We start from the raw sequence: 15,966 nt of genomic DNA on the forward strand, positions 1-15,966 counted from the left end.
TTTTGATTAAAAATAATTTTAAAATATAATTTTTAAGCATAAGATTAATCATCCCAAAAAAAAAATTCTAAATACCAAATCCTTGCCATACTAAACATAAAATCTAAACCATTAAATCTAGATTATTGAATAAAAGTATAAAAAATTACGATAAGACATAAAATAATGAGACCATTATCAAAATAGAAAACGATAAGATGTTGAATTTTTATTTTATTAGGTGATATGCTTTGATTGGCTACATCTTTTGGACACCATAGTTTTGCCAAAGGGCTTGCCGTGTCAACTTCAAAATATTGATTATTCTTGATACAAAAGAGTGACGGTGACATATCAAACATGCCATCACATATAAGCATAAGGATGTGTTGTTCACAATGGACCAAGCATTGAATGTATTTTGTATTATGGTCAGTAGGTACTATGAAAATTCGTATGCTGCCTGCTATATTATTGTACTTCTAGCCAAAACGAAGAGGGATTGGAGGCAAAACAATAGTGCCTAGATGAACCTCAATGTGACTTGGGTCTCCCATGTGTTAGATAAACCCTTCCAAAACCCTTGTTTGTGTGGTTGCCATCTTGAATACCGATTGAGAGGAGTAGGTTCAACCAAGTCATTTGGTCCTAATCCGCCAGTCACAAATCAGAATGGACCCCCCTTGGGCCTGTTCCTCTGTCACATGTACTAATTATCACGCTTTAGATTATTCGGATACCTCGCTTATAGTTATAGGAATTCTCAAAATACATGTCTTATTATCGTGTGAATGACAAAAAGAAATGTGAGAGTTTTGTACTCTTGGTTGAACTTGTCTGCGACCTTAATCGATGGCCAAGGATTGATCTTGAATATTGAAAAACAATTTTCGGTACCATAAATTTTTCAACCGAGAAAATAAGCGTATATACACTTTCAAACTAATGTTTTGATACCATGTAAATTTATTGTCTAACTTAAAAGTTATGGGTTAAATGATGAATCAATGATGGATATCGGATTAATTTAAGTTTAAAGCCATAAAACTACTTATATATGAACGATTTTAGTTAAATTGTTTTTATGTTTTAAACATGTCAATGTGGAACCATGTTAATATCATAACTATTAGCTCGTAAAAATAAAGTAATCACTTTCTAACTTAAGGTAATCACCAAAGAAATAAATATCTTTCAGACACTAAAGTATGTTGTCATCTCAATCATTAAAAGTAAAAGCAAAAAAATTATTGTAAATATAATCATATCTCATTACAAGTCATAATCTCAATATTAAAACCTTAAATCAAGCAACGTGGGTGTCCATGAACCATAATTGTTTTCAAAACAATGAAATCTAACTCAATTATTATGTTACTATTTTGGTGAATATATATCATTATAAAAACAATGAAATCTAACTCAATTATTATGCTACTATTTTGGTGAATATATATCATTATAGTGGAGGGCCTTCTTAACCTCTACAGTTAGTTTGAAAAAAAAATGTTAAAAAATGATTGTTACAAAACTAGTGATAAATTTACTACACTTTTTTTTTCACATTAGATGGTATTTTTTGAAGAGATATTTTCACAGTTTTTTTTTAATAGATACTTTTTACAATTCTACAAAATTAAATTTATATTAAAGATATTTCTTTAAAAGATATTTTTCCACAACTTTATTTATCAGTCATACACATTAAAAAAAATGAATTTATATTAAAGATTTCTCTTGAAGACACATATTTCCACAACTCCACAAAATTGAATTTATAATAAAGGTATTTCTTAAGAAATATCTTCCATAATTTTCATATTAACCACATAATAAAAAAAAATTGAATTTACACTAAAAATATCTCTTAAAGAGACATCTTCCACAATCTTACAAAATTAAATTTATACTAAACATATTTTTAAAAAAGATACATTTCACAATTTTTATATCGGTCATCCATCGAAAAAATTGAATTTTTACTAAAGGTGTCTCTTGAAGAGACGTATTTCATTATAAATTCAATTTTGTGAGATTATGAAGAGACATATTCAATATAAATTCAATTTTTTTCACTAAGTGGTTGATATGAAAATTATGAAATGCATCTTTTCAAAATAAATTTAATTATATGAAATTATGAAAAAATGTCTTTTTAAAAAATACATTTAGTATAAATTCAATTTTTTTTAACATGTGTTACTGATAATTTTTTTTTTTTATAAAAATATATCTTTTAGTATAAATTCAATTTTATGAAATTAGTGGGTATTAAATTCAATTTTTTTTAAATATGTATAAAAAATTATGATGTGACAAAAAAGTTTGTGTTGCATTTAAAAAAATTAATTTTAAATCCATCGTACTTTTATCACAAATCCTTAAGAGTGGGTGGAACTCAAATAATAACGCCAAGACTGACCCACTGTGACTCGACATCCACTGTGTGGACCATGAGTTGAATCCATAAAATCCACAACAGCCCATAAAAGAAGATAAAATACCAAAGAAAATAAGGGAATAACAGCTAGCTTGGGTCCATATCAAACCCATGAAAGCATGCATGGTCCAAATGACCTAGAATTGGAGGGTCATTTTCCCTTTGATAGGGCACGTCAACTGACCATAGTTTTAAGTGCTCCATTTTTGTTCCCTTACGCCATAAAAATGTGAACAATATGGCTCAAAAGTTTGGCTTACATGGTCCAAAGTCTATGAATTATTTACAGAAAGGCCAGACCTGCAACTTGGACTGCCAAATGGTTTAATCAATTTGTAACCACCCCTTACGTTCCATGTCTCATTTGTAAGAGGTTCCATGAGGATCGATTACCTTTTAGGGCAAAAATTTGAGTTACTTTAAAAGTAGGAGCAACTTGCTGCATACATCATATGTTGATATGATATTGTGTCCCATAATGTTGTGATGTCAAATAGATATACTTTCATTTTTTTTTATATATAAAAAATTTATTACATAGAGAATTATGGGATCATAAAAATAGACTCCCATAATCGGGGTTTTAATGATTTTTTTCTTTTCTTTTTGTATAGATGTTGTCTACTCTAAGTCATAGTCTCACATGATGACTTTATGATATATTTACGTAACAAAAAGGAGCTTGCTATTTATGTAGTGTTAAAAAAATTCCTTCTCAGTTAATGTAAAATCTCATAATTATAATTACTTTTCATACAAATACAATATTCTCGTTATGACTCTTATAAGATCATGGACTTACATAAATTGACACTCTTTATGAGCATATAGGATTCTTGTAATATCAATTATTGGATAATCATCCACGCCTAAAACGTATTTTAATGCCTAAAAGTTGGATAGGATGGTCATTACGTAAAGATTATATTGCACCTAATTTTTATGAAATATTTAATACTATTACTAATGACTTATGCCTTGTTTAGAGCAGATAATACATACATGGGAAGAAATAACTCGTTATAACAATTGAACATCTCTATAAAAATGTTTTTATTTTTAATAATACAATGAGTACTATTTTGGTTTTTGGTTTTTTGAATTATTTTCTTTGCTCGCGAAAATCGATTTTTTTGCATGTCATTATGAAATGAATTGCATTTTTCACTCTTTACCTTTTCATTTTATTTATTTAAATAGAGAACTTTGGGCCAAATTAAGCCTGACATTCAAGGACTTAAAGGCTCAAGTCTGGGCCAGGCCCATTAACATTTGAAAGGGCCATGTTTGAAATTACAAGGCCCGTTTCTTTAATTTCCTTCTTGGTATAACTTGTAACAAGTATAAAGTTTTGTGGGGTTCAATTATTGAATACAATGTCGAATAAAACATATATAATTATTTTAATTTTTATAAATAATTTATGTGACCATTATCTAGAAGGAGCAATTCGAAAAACTAATTCCAATAAAAAATATAAAATTAATTTTCTAAAAAAAAATATAAAGGATTTAATGAAAAGGTTTTCTAAATTGTTTTTATTAGAAATGGTTTAGGTGTCCAAGTGACTCGATCGGACCCAATTTTTAAAAAGTGGATGGAACAGTGTGTAAGAATTTTTTAACTACCTAGAAATTGCTCCTAATACTACAAATAATAATTATCACAAAGAACACATCATATATGTTTTTTCTTTTTAAATAAAAAAAGAGTTTTCTCCTTGAAGGTCATCTCTTGAAGTTTTTCGATTTTCTCCGTAAAAATAAAGGTTCAAACTCTTGTACTAGGAAAATTTTGAGTCATTCTTGTATTTGTAATTTCATTCATGACTCAAAATAAAAAACTTAAAATTAAAATAATCAAATTAAAATTCTTTGACACTTGGAACGTAATCCGATTTTATTTTTTTGTTAATTGATTTCAATCTTTTAAAAGCCTTTGAAAACAATTTTCAAAATCGGTTCTCAAAAAATAATATTTTAGAACAATTTCAACTCTTAGTTATTTTCATAAACAAAATTTTATTTGAGAACTCAAATATGAAAGATAATTTTCTTAACTTATTTTTTGTGAAAGTGTCATGTGCTTTATACAATGCAAAAGTATTCTTTATATTTTCAAATTATTGTACAAAACACTAAATAAAATAAATTACAAAAAATACCTAAAATTTATTTTAAAGTGGAGTTTGTTTCAAAAATAAATTTTCAAAAAAATGTGTTCTTTAAAAGTTAGTCAAATGTATTTTTTTTTTAAGTTAAAAAACTATTTTTTGTTTTTAAAAAAACAAAAATCTAACCGATTGTCAAACAAAATCTTAATATTAAGGTTAATTCCAATCACCCATCCTAAAGTATTTTGGCTAGATATACTTAACCTCTATTAATTTGAAATTTTGTCAAATGCCTCTTTTATTTTGAATTAAAAGGGAAATGATTGAAAATAACATAAGGAGTCGATTGGGGTTAGTTGATAGGCCCAAATCCTAATTCGATACCAATTGAGAAATTTGAGTGGCTAGCTTGACCTAGATCTAAGTCAAGCCCAAACCAAACCCAACCCAACCAACATCTATAAGATTGGTCTGGGCTGTTTGTTTAAGCTTGAGACTTCCTCAGCCCAAGACCAGCCCACGAAATCCTTTCAAAAGGTCATTCAAAATTTGTTGTAAGGGAATTTCAACCCTTACGAATTAGGAAATGTCTAATATAGCTTCATTACACCAAATATCATTTTATTTTTATAGATAAAATTACTAGAATTTGTAAAATTCTTATTAAGAGAGTGAAAAGCTTTAACATGATGTGTGGATGTAGCAATAGTACAGATAATGAACAAGAATCACATAAAGACATACGGGATTTTAATATAGTTCCACAAATTATATTTACATCCTGTACCCACTTACAAAAGAAAATTATGGTTCTATCAGTTATAATTATATCCAAAGAAATCGATTATACAACAATCCATTATACAACTTGAAAGTTAGAAAGGAAAATGATTCTTGGACATGAAACATCTCATATTTTCACTAAGTATCTTGTATAATTTCTTATATAATTTAATTATATTGCTTATAGTCTTTACAAACTTATTTTAGTCTCATGATTTTTTTCCTTATGACTTAAAATATTTAGAGAGATGTTCTCAACATCTTTTCTTATTTTGAGTCCATTGACCTCTCTTTATTTTAAAATAGGTATACCAATAATAAAAACTTACTATATATGGATGTAGAATTTTTTTATCCTGATTGATGTAGAATATCACAACTATCTCTTATGAGAACACAACGTCCTTATCATGTTCTATAGGATTATGGAGTCACTTTCAGGACATTTATTTAGAATCTTATACGGATGTAAGAGATCTGTATCGATATTATTCTACAATAACTTATTCTCTCCTACATATATATCATTCACTCTAAGTTTATTGAATCCTTACAATTTTAAGATGCATTTACCCAATTAATTGCGATATCCAACATCAATTAAAGGAAAAGATCTCTAGTATAGTATAATATAATATAACACGCCTCTCTTAAATTAGGTAGCCTTGTTTTCAAGCTCTAAAAAACTTATTAGGGTCCACGAAAGAAAAATCTAGCAAGTCAATCCCCAATAGTAAATTTGCAATGAACTCTTCCAGATATGGGATAAGATCAACATCACCTGACCCAAGCTCAAGCCAAACCAAGAGATTTGGTTTGAAGAATAGGCCACCGTCCAAAGCATATTGATGTTTGCGGGAGGACGGTCTTACATTGTATTCATCAAAAAGCGACACAACCAATGTGAACACCACCTTCGCCTGACAGTCGATGTGATTTTTTCACCACTACATGCTTTTCATGCAAAATTTAATATACCCAAATGCCATCTCCTTGTCTCTACCAACTCTTGCTTCCTTTTCTTGTTCACACTGCTACATTTGCTTCAAGGGTGGCCCTCTTCATTTTCCTCCTGAAATTGTTTTTACTCTTAGAATTGAAAAAAATAAATAAAATAAATAAAAATTATGATAGAATCATTAAAAAATAAAAATAAAAATAAAATTACAAGCTTATAAATAGCCTTGAAGTAAATAAATTAGTATGAAATATGTTTTGTTGAAGTAACCTCTCTCATATTTTTAAGAAAAGTTTCGAACTTATGGTGGAAGTCTTTGTAAACAAGAAGAAAAGAAAAGAAAAGAAAAAAAGGTCAATGGTGTATGAATTATTTGATCGAATTCTAGAAATGGGTGATTTTAGTTATTAATGTAGTTACAAAAAAAAGTTTCATTTTTTTTTTTTCAAATCTATAAATGAAATGTTTAATAACATCATTAAAAATAGAAAATAAAAAATAAAAGTATGAAAAAAACAGTTTTGAAAATCAATTTTTAAAAATAGTTTTTAAATATTTTGTAAAATGAAGACCTGTTTGGAAACTTAAAATATTTTTAATATATTTAAATATATTTTAAAAATAATTTTTATATCCAGTATTTTATTTTTAATCTTTTTATATATTTGTGTAATTATTTTTTAAAACAACTTTAATAAAAGCAAGTAAAAAAAAACAATTAAAAGATGTTTTTTGAAAACACATTAATAGAAAACAAAAAACGATTTTTGGTTATCAAATGTGTTTTTTTTTTCTTTTAAAAAGAAATTTGGAGAACAAAAACCAGTTCTAAAAAACGGTTACTAAACATACCAAAAAATTCTCCCTTTTTATTTTTGGGATAAACAATGGAATTAGAATTTATTTTAATATTATTTCTAGTTGAAAAAAATTAAGAAAAGTAAATAGAATAAAAAAAGGAAGTAAAAAAAATGAAAGAGAATTAAAAATAGATTTAAAGCTAATATGCTATTTTTATATGTTAATTCAAATCATTTTTTCTTATTTTATCTTGTTTGTTTTATAAAGATATATAAGTGTTTGTTTAACTTTTTTTTTAAGTATTTGTAAAAATTTAGAAAATATTTTTAATAATTTAAAAAATCACTTATAATATTCTTTTAGAAAAAACACTTAATGATTTTCTTAAAAATACTTTTAAATATAATATTTTCACTAAAAATACTTCAAAAGTACTTCCAAACACACTTTAAAGTATAAAAGTTTTGAATTAATTTTAGATATATTTATTTTTAAAAAAATTTCCATAATAAAATTAAATATAAAAAATTATTCTTTAAAATTATTTTAATACATTTTTAGAGTTAAACATAATGAAAACTATAAAATAAAATTATATATAATTAAAATCAGTTAATCTTCCTATATAATATGAAAAAAAAAATGAAATTACCTTTTTTCTTTCTTTCTCAGGGTCAAATCGTTTTCCAACACTCATCTTTCCTTTGAAAGCTTCCTTATAGATTGGCTATTTGAAAGGACATTATTTTTTAGCTTTTAAAAATATAAAAATAATAATGTCCCATTCATTGAATACATTTCTTACTTTTTGTTTTTGAAATTAGGAAATAATAGTAATATTTAGGATTAATTTTATTAATCTCCCTTGTGGTTTTAGCTAAATACATATTCCCTCATTAGTTTAAAATTTTATTAAATACATCTTTTACCCTTCTTATTTAATATTTCTGTAACTTTTCTTTTAATTATAAATAAATAAAATATTTAACGAATTTTTAAATCAATAAATACTAGTTGTATATAGCTAAAATATAAAGAGATATAAGTGAAACTAACTCTAATATTTATTGAATAACTTGTAAAAATTTACATTAAAAAAACAATGATCTTAAAATAATTGAAGTATCAATTTTTTTTTTTAAGTTTAGAATGTTTTTTATTTAAAAAATGGTCACACGGTCGATGATTTGAATTCTCAATGTTTATGTAAAGTGATATATATTATATTTTAACCATGGTATGAGAAATCCTCTTATTCTAATCTATCCCAAATGTGGTCACCAACGAAGAATCTTCCATTGAAATCATGACTAAAAATACTTTGAAACGTTCAAACTTATAAAAAAACAAAAATGAAGAAGAAAAGAAAAACACACCCGTATGAACCCTTCAATCCTCTTGACCAAAAAAATCCAAAAAAACCCTAAAGTTGAAACACTGCCCACAAAATGAGTAACAATCACATTGTTCCTTTCCCACCTAACATCCAAATCTCTCTCTCTCTCTCCCTCTCTCTCTCTCTCTCTCTCTCTCTCTCTCTCTCTCTCTCTCTCTCTCTCTCTCTCTCTCTCTCATTTTTTGACCTTTCTTCGAAAACCAATCAAAAGGCACACGGTTACTAGTAAGGCCCCACGCGTTTAAGCCTCAACATCTAGAACCCAAAAAGGGTCTAAAAAATTCAAAAGACAACTCCTTCTTCATCTTTCATTTTTTAGTTCCCACTTTCCACAGAATCCCTATGTAGTTTCTAGGAAGATATAACATGGATGATTTGGGATTGGGACATGGCCCAAAAATTTGGAAAATTTCTTGCTCATGGGCCCATCTCATCTTTCTTGATTTTCCCGGAAAGAATGCAATAATGATTGAACCATGGAAAATTGGGGTTTGCCTCTTGTATTCATGGGAAGGTTGTTTTGGGTTTGGGGTGGAGAAATGATAGAAGATAAGATATGACTTGAATTTTTTTTATTTTATTTTATAATTTTAAAGTAATAAGAATTACTTTTCAAATCCACTTGCCTAATTAAGAAAATAATTTTAAAACTTGAGCATCTTGACATGCATATGTATATGAATATAGGACTCCTCTGTTGAAATCTCATACATCTTTTAAATCTTCTCCAATTTATAATAATATAATAATAGATCCAATGTTTGTCTTTTATGAGCTTTTCAACGGAGGCTGTTTCATTTCATTAATAATAGAAAAGGAGATGTGACAAGTTATTTAATATGCTTTTTGTTTTTTGGATTCCACTTAAAAGATTAAACATTCAAAAAAAAAAAAAAAAGTGTTGATTTAAAAGTGAGGATGTTTTTTTTTGTTTTTTTTTAGCTTTTTGATTAAAGTAATTAGTTTTTAAATTTTAAGTATTTGTTTTTCTATTTTTTTTATGATTTATTATAAATTTTAATTTAATAAAAAAAGAGTCAAGGTGTTTGTTTGTTTGTTTGTTTTTTTATTTAATTCTAAATGAAATTTAAAAGTAAATAATATTTAATAGTGTTAAGTATTAAATTATTTATTTTATAGTATTTTATTTTTATTAAGTATTAAAAAGTAAAGAAAAATTAATATTACTTTTTCTATTTAGAAAAAATAAAAAATATTTGATTTTTTTTATTTAGTCAAAAATTTATAATAAGTTATAAAAAAAGATAGAAAAACAAATAATATAAAAATTTGAAAGCAAATTAATTTCAATAAAAAGTTAAAAAAAATAAACATCCTCAAAATATTTGATTTTTTTAATATTTAATAAAAATAAAATATTACTAAAATAAACAACTTAATACTTAATATTAAGTACTATTTAATTTTAAATTCTATTTAGAATTAAATAAAAAAAAATCATTTATACTCTTTCTTAACAAATTAAATAAAAAGGTTGAGCCCAAAAGACAAATTAGGCATAATGCCCACAATCTTTTGGAACACCCCTTTCAATAAATACACCAACAAATAATAAGAAAATTATTGCCCAATAATATTTACTAAGCTAATTTGATTTAAATTTCTAAGATTTCATCATAGGTAAACCAAAGACTATAATAGTTTAAGATATCAATAACAAAAAATAAGAGGGTGTGGTTAAGCTCTCAATAAAAAAAAAAAAAAAATTAAAATAAATGAATGATATTATTTAATAAAACTTATATAAAATTTATAATATCCTTTTAAAGCATCATCTTACATATAAGGGGGGTATTTAATGAGTGATATTGAGATGTAAATAGGAATGGACAGATCAGAAAGAGCTTTCCGTCTTAGGGTAGGTGAGGTTGGAATAGGAATCCTTGTTAGAGAGAGAAGTAGAGAACTTCCTTCCACATCCTAGTAGGAATGGGAATGGATTTGGGTGATGCAGTGAATCCAGTGACTGAGTCACATATTTGGGATTTGAAGCCTTTATTAAAGAAAATGGATAATATAGCTTATTTATTTCTATTCAGTTATAAAATAACTTAATTATTTTTAGTTTTTCGAAATATATTCTCATATTTTACCCCGTCAAGTAATTTATTGACTTCCCTACTGGAATGGATCCCACAATGGTCTCAGTCAAATTATTTATTGATTTATTTATTTGATTTTATGCCATTCTTAAGTCCTAAGAATGAATAAGGTGTACCAAAGTCGAAAAAGTGAAATGAAGATGGTCGTATGTGGCTGGCATGTGACATGGGTGAGCTATCAGCATCAATCGTAAGCTTGGGTTTCGGCATGACACCATCACACGATGTCACCACTCTCTATTCAACACTCGGGGGAGAGAAAGTAGCAACGCGGAAGAAGCCATGAAGATTCTTCTCTATTGCTTCAGTCTCTGACCTTCCAAGCCCTTTCTCTCTTTGATCAAATTAAATACTCTGGTTTGAACTAGTCAAGAATTGGACCTTTCTCCCATCCTTCTATGATTCCCATGACCACAGACTGGTCCACTTTGTGAAACTCTGGAAGTATACACAACACCCTTTTTCCAGTCAAAAATCTCTCTCCCCCCTCCTCTATATCTTCCTCTCCTTTCCAACTTCCTCACTTACAAGGCCATTTCCTTGGTGGGCAAGCTTCTTCAGTACTCCTCTTTCTCCAACCTTATATCTCCCCCTTCTCTTTTCATTGTCACATCCCAACTCCTCAAATCTCACTCTATTCAAACTGCTTCCATTTCTTACAATTGCTAACACCTTTCAGGCAATGATACCAGCTCTTCCTGGACTTGAATTAGAGCTTTTCATTGACATGATTTAGGATTGGGACGAGATCCTTTTTTCGGCTTTCTTTGCTGTTTTTGGGAGGGGTTCTCTTGTTTCTTTGGTAGTACTAAATGGAAATGGCCAGGGAGTGGGAGCACAACACCCTAATCAATGAGCTAACTCAAGGGAGAGAGATGGCAAACCAGCTCAAAAACCATCTCACTCCATCATCATCCCGCGAAACGCGAGAGTTCTTAGTCGAGAAGATACTTTCTTCCTATGAAAAAGCGCTTTCAATGCTGAAATGTGGTGGTTTTGTGAGCGAATTGCCTCATTCCCTTCCCGGAAGTAGCCCAAGGAGCGAAGGGTCCAACCAAGATTTCAAGGACCAAGCAGGCAAAGATGTCTTCAAGAAGAGGTGAATTATGAAGTTTTAGCTCGAAACCAATTCATTCATAGTACTTAATCATGTGATTTGAAGCTGAATTTGATCTGACTTTGGCCTGGGGTTCCCGGGATTACTCCATGATGCAGAAAAACATTGCCTAGGTGGACCGAGCAAGTGCGCGTCACCATCGGAACAGTGCCAGAAGGCCCTCTTGACGATGGGTACAGCTGGAGAAAATATGGACAGAAAGACATCTTGGGAGCCAATTTTCCAAGGTGAGAAGCTAACCCTCTCCCCAAACTTTTAGCTATTCTGAATAAGATACAGCAGATCCACCTCAAAAAAATCTCTTTTCTTATCTAAAGTTAGCAACCCCTTTCGCTTTGTGACTCATCCTCTCATCTTTCCTATCTATTCATGGCCTTTACTCCTATCATTGGGCATCCCACAAAGCCACCCCTTCTGTACCACTGACAGGGATCATACATACCATCAAAAATACATAATCTACAGATACATGCACACACAAGTCCTTAAATGAAGGCATAGTTCCAAGCTCAAAAAGCAAAATTTGAACTTATCTGCAGATAAGCACACAATTTGTTCTGGGGTTGGTTCAAATTGAAGAGAGTGGCTCATCTTTTCTTCTTATTTAACTCAAGGCGCTCAGGAATCCAATTCATATGAGCTGTCACTTGTAGTGACAACCGTCTAACAATCCACCTTTCAGCATTAAAAATCAAGCCATGGTCCCATATTTCCATTGGCTGATCATGAACTACATGCATATGGCCCAACAAACGCCCATTCGAATGAAATTATTGCTACTTTTTGTCTACTGAGCATGCGTAGATACCGAGGCCCAGATGTTTATAAGCGCATGCTCACCTAACAATTCCCTCATGCAAATAATCTTGTATCTATCAATATCTCTTATCCTCTTCTTTAAAGTAGAAGACAAGAAACTTTAAATGATTGAGCTGTGTGTGGTTGCAGAATGATGAGACCTGTACACTGAATTCTTTACTAGTTTGATGTAAATTTAACAAAAATTTTCTTGTATGCATTGCAGGGGATACTTCAGATGTACTCATAGGCATGCGCAGGGCTGTTTGGCAACCAAACAAGTTCAAAGATCAGATGAAGACCCCTCAATCTATGAGGTAACATACCGAGGAAGGCATACTTGTATTCAAGGCTCTCGTGTAGCGCCGGCCTCGGTCGTGCTAGTGGACAAAGAAGAGCCCATTGAGAAGAAAGTCAGTTACGAGCCGGAGCAGCAGCAGCAGCAGCCGCAGGAGGCTGAACAAATAGTGTCGGGCTTTGGGACAGGCCTTAAGGTTAAGACTGAGGACTTGGACAGTAGGGAGAAGATATTCCCATCATTCTCCTTCCCTTTGTCAGATTCGGAAACCGTGGACAAAATTTTTGCTGAATCCATGATTGAAAACAGCTTGATGGGCGGTTTTTCCCCGTCGTTTTTGTCTCCGGCCACATCTGAATCCAACTATTTTCCGGTGTCGCCATGCCAGATGAACAGCTTTGGAATGGGGCACAGTGTGTACACTACAGAATCAGACCTGACGGAGAACATCTCAGCCCCAACTTCAGTCACCAATTCGCCTATTGGGGACTACAGTTTCCCGCTGGATCCTGTGGATTTTGATCCAGATTTTCCATTTGATAATCCTGAATTCTTCCAATGAACCCCAAAAAAAGGAAAAAGAAAAAGAAAAAATTCCTAGTTTTTAGTCCATTTGTGTATTGATCCAGAGCAGTTGTAGATCCAGGACAGCATTCCAAGTGAGACGGAACCCATAAAGATGGTACTTCAAAGTCTCCCATGGTGCTGTCCTAGAGAATTTTCCTTCTCTATAGATTCCTTCTTGAATATAGTGTCTCTCTCTATAGATTCCTTCTCCTTAAATTATCTTCAAAGTGATTAATTCCTTAATCATTAAAAATCAAGCAAACCCAGTTCAATAATTCAGATTAATCGGTGTAGCTCTCTGTTTCCGGCGTACTACCTGCAACTAAACGGTGTCGCTTTCTTTTTTCCTTTTTGAGGCTGGAATTCGGGCCCATACCGCGTCGTTTAGAGTTGGGTTCAAAATTTTGCTTAAGCATACTATGGCTCGGTACTAGAGGCCCCTTTTTTTTCATTTCAAAATATAAGCTCTCATAATGCTATATTAAACTATTAAAATATTTGGTTAAAATTATGAAATAATTTTCAAATTATGAATATAATTTTTCCCTTATTTTTTCTTGAAAAGTAACCTATTTTTTTTTACACAAATGTCCTTTACCAGTCCAAATATTTACATGTAAGTTTTAAAAGAGATGATTATTTTTATAAGAAAATAATAAGGATATTTTTGTCCAAATGAAATAAAAAATGGTAAGAGGTAAAATTTAAAAAATTGAGTTTTCAAAAACCCTTTTAATCAAATAACTCATTATTATTATCTAAGTAAAAAAATTTAAATTATTAAAAATAATATATTATTAAGTTGATTTAGATCGATACCCTCTTAAATGTAGAATAACCCTCTTTTCACTAGGGGAGCCAATGCATAGATTTAGGAAAGACAATAGATTTAGGGAGAGTTTTAAAATACTTTAAAGTTGAGATGGATCAAGTTGGGTGTATTGCCTTACTTGACCCACACTACTTCTATATAATTAAATCAAAATAATTTAATTTAAGATATTTTGTTTTTATTTTTAGGTTTTCAACGCATAAAATAAAAGCAAAATTTTCGAATTAACCTTATCTACATTGAAGCATCAAGTCTTCTCAAATTTTTAGGTATTGAATTGAAAACATAAATCTTCTAAGAAATGCTTTAAATAAATTAACTTTAACATCTTATTTGGTAACTGTTTTTACAAATATTTTTTTGTTCTTTTAAAAAAACACATTTTTGGGAATCATGAAATAGAAAATAATTTTATATTTTTAAAAATAACAAATAAGGTATTTCCAAATAACATATTTTATTTGTTTTAAATTCTTTTCACTTGCTTTTGAAGATTATTTTTAAAAATAATTATATAAATATAAAGACAAATTAAAAATAAAATAGTACACGTAAAAGTTATTTTTAAAATATATTTTAAAAATTTTTAAAAATAGACTAAAAACATTTTAGATTTTTAAACAAATTTTTGTTTTACAAAATATTATAAATGAGTTTTAAAAAGTTATTTTCGAAAATTGCTTCTCAAATTATCTTAGAAAGCATTAAAAGTAATTCAAATAAGCCACCTTCAAACACCCTAAATCAATTATTTATCATGATAAGTGTCATGGACGTGTTGACTGCTCATTGTAGCAAAAGCCACAATATGGGGACCGTAAAGAAGGAAAGATTTCTATGAATCTCCTTGATATCACTTTCCCCACAAAATGCCATCCCATGTGCTATCATAAAAGTTTGAATAAATTCACAAATCAACGTAACATTTCTTCTTTGCCATGTGATGAACTTTAAAAGCATGATGTAGGTGTGACGTTTAGAAATCAAACTAAAGGAAGAGATATATTAAATTATTAATGCATGGTGCATTGTACATGGCTTTTAATGATTAAAGAAAGCCTCAATTCCAGATAAGCTAGACAACCATTTATCAAAATAAGTAAGGATGTTAAAAGGATTAGAAACGTTTTTTTAAAATTATTGTGAAATGCGTTATAAATACATTTATATTCAATTATTTAATATGTTTCTCAACGCCACAACCATCCATTTATATTGAATTATCTCATCAAAAATTTGTTTATTGTAATTTTAAATTATTTCATTTAAAAAAAAGACTTCAAAATCCATTTCTTTAATAGCTAAAACTTTTCTTGGATGGCTCTCAAATCCAAATAAATTTATTTTTTTACCTTTGAAATGTTATAATACGAATGCATTGGTGCATTAAATTGCTTAGTTTAAATTTATAATTTTGTTTCATTTATCTTTAACTTACAACTTTTTTAGTTGACTATCTTTGACTCATCATTGAAGATTCAAGATTGATCTATCCACAATTACATAGCTAAGTATAGAGAGGTTCAACGAAAGCTAGAATTGATAATTCATGACATTATGTGGTGCTTAGATTTTTTAACCGAGTAAAAATGATTTTTAATTAGTTTAAAATATCTTCATGAGCATTAAAATTGCACCTAACACTCAAGCACTCGAGATAGAATTATGGAAATAATTCATTTTATATTTTTAATAAAAATTTAAAAAAAATTCTACATTTCATCCACTAAGGATCTTTCCTTGTAAATACTATATCATACA

General features: G+C 29.1%; 1 protein-coding gene across 1 annotated transcript; it reads left to right on the forward strand.

Annotated features, from left to right (window-relative positions):
- Positions 1-10,967: 10,967 nt before the first annotated feature.
- LOC100263619 (probable WRKY transcription factor 46) lies at positions 10,968-13,555 on the forward strand. Its single transcript, XM_002280995.4, has 3 exons — positions 10,968-11,692; positions 11,809-11,937; positions 12,735-13,555. Exons 1-3 carry the CDS (start codon positions 11,406-11,408, stop codon positions 13,366-13,368), a joined length of 1,050 nt encoding a protein of 349 aa, XP_002281031.1. The 5' UTR covers positions 10,968-11,405; the 3' UTR covers positions 13,369-13,555.
- The last annotated feature ends 2,411 nt before the right edge of the window (positions 13,556-15,966 follow it).

The sequence above is a fragment of the Vitis vinifera genome, chromosome 15 (assembly GCF_030704535.1).
Source record: "Vitis vinifera cultivar Pinot Noir 40024 chromosome 15, ASM3070453v1".
NCBI classification, from domain to species: Eukaryota; Viridiplantae; Streptophyta; class Magnoliopsida; order Vitales; family Vitaceae; genus Vitis; species Vitis vinifera.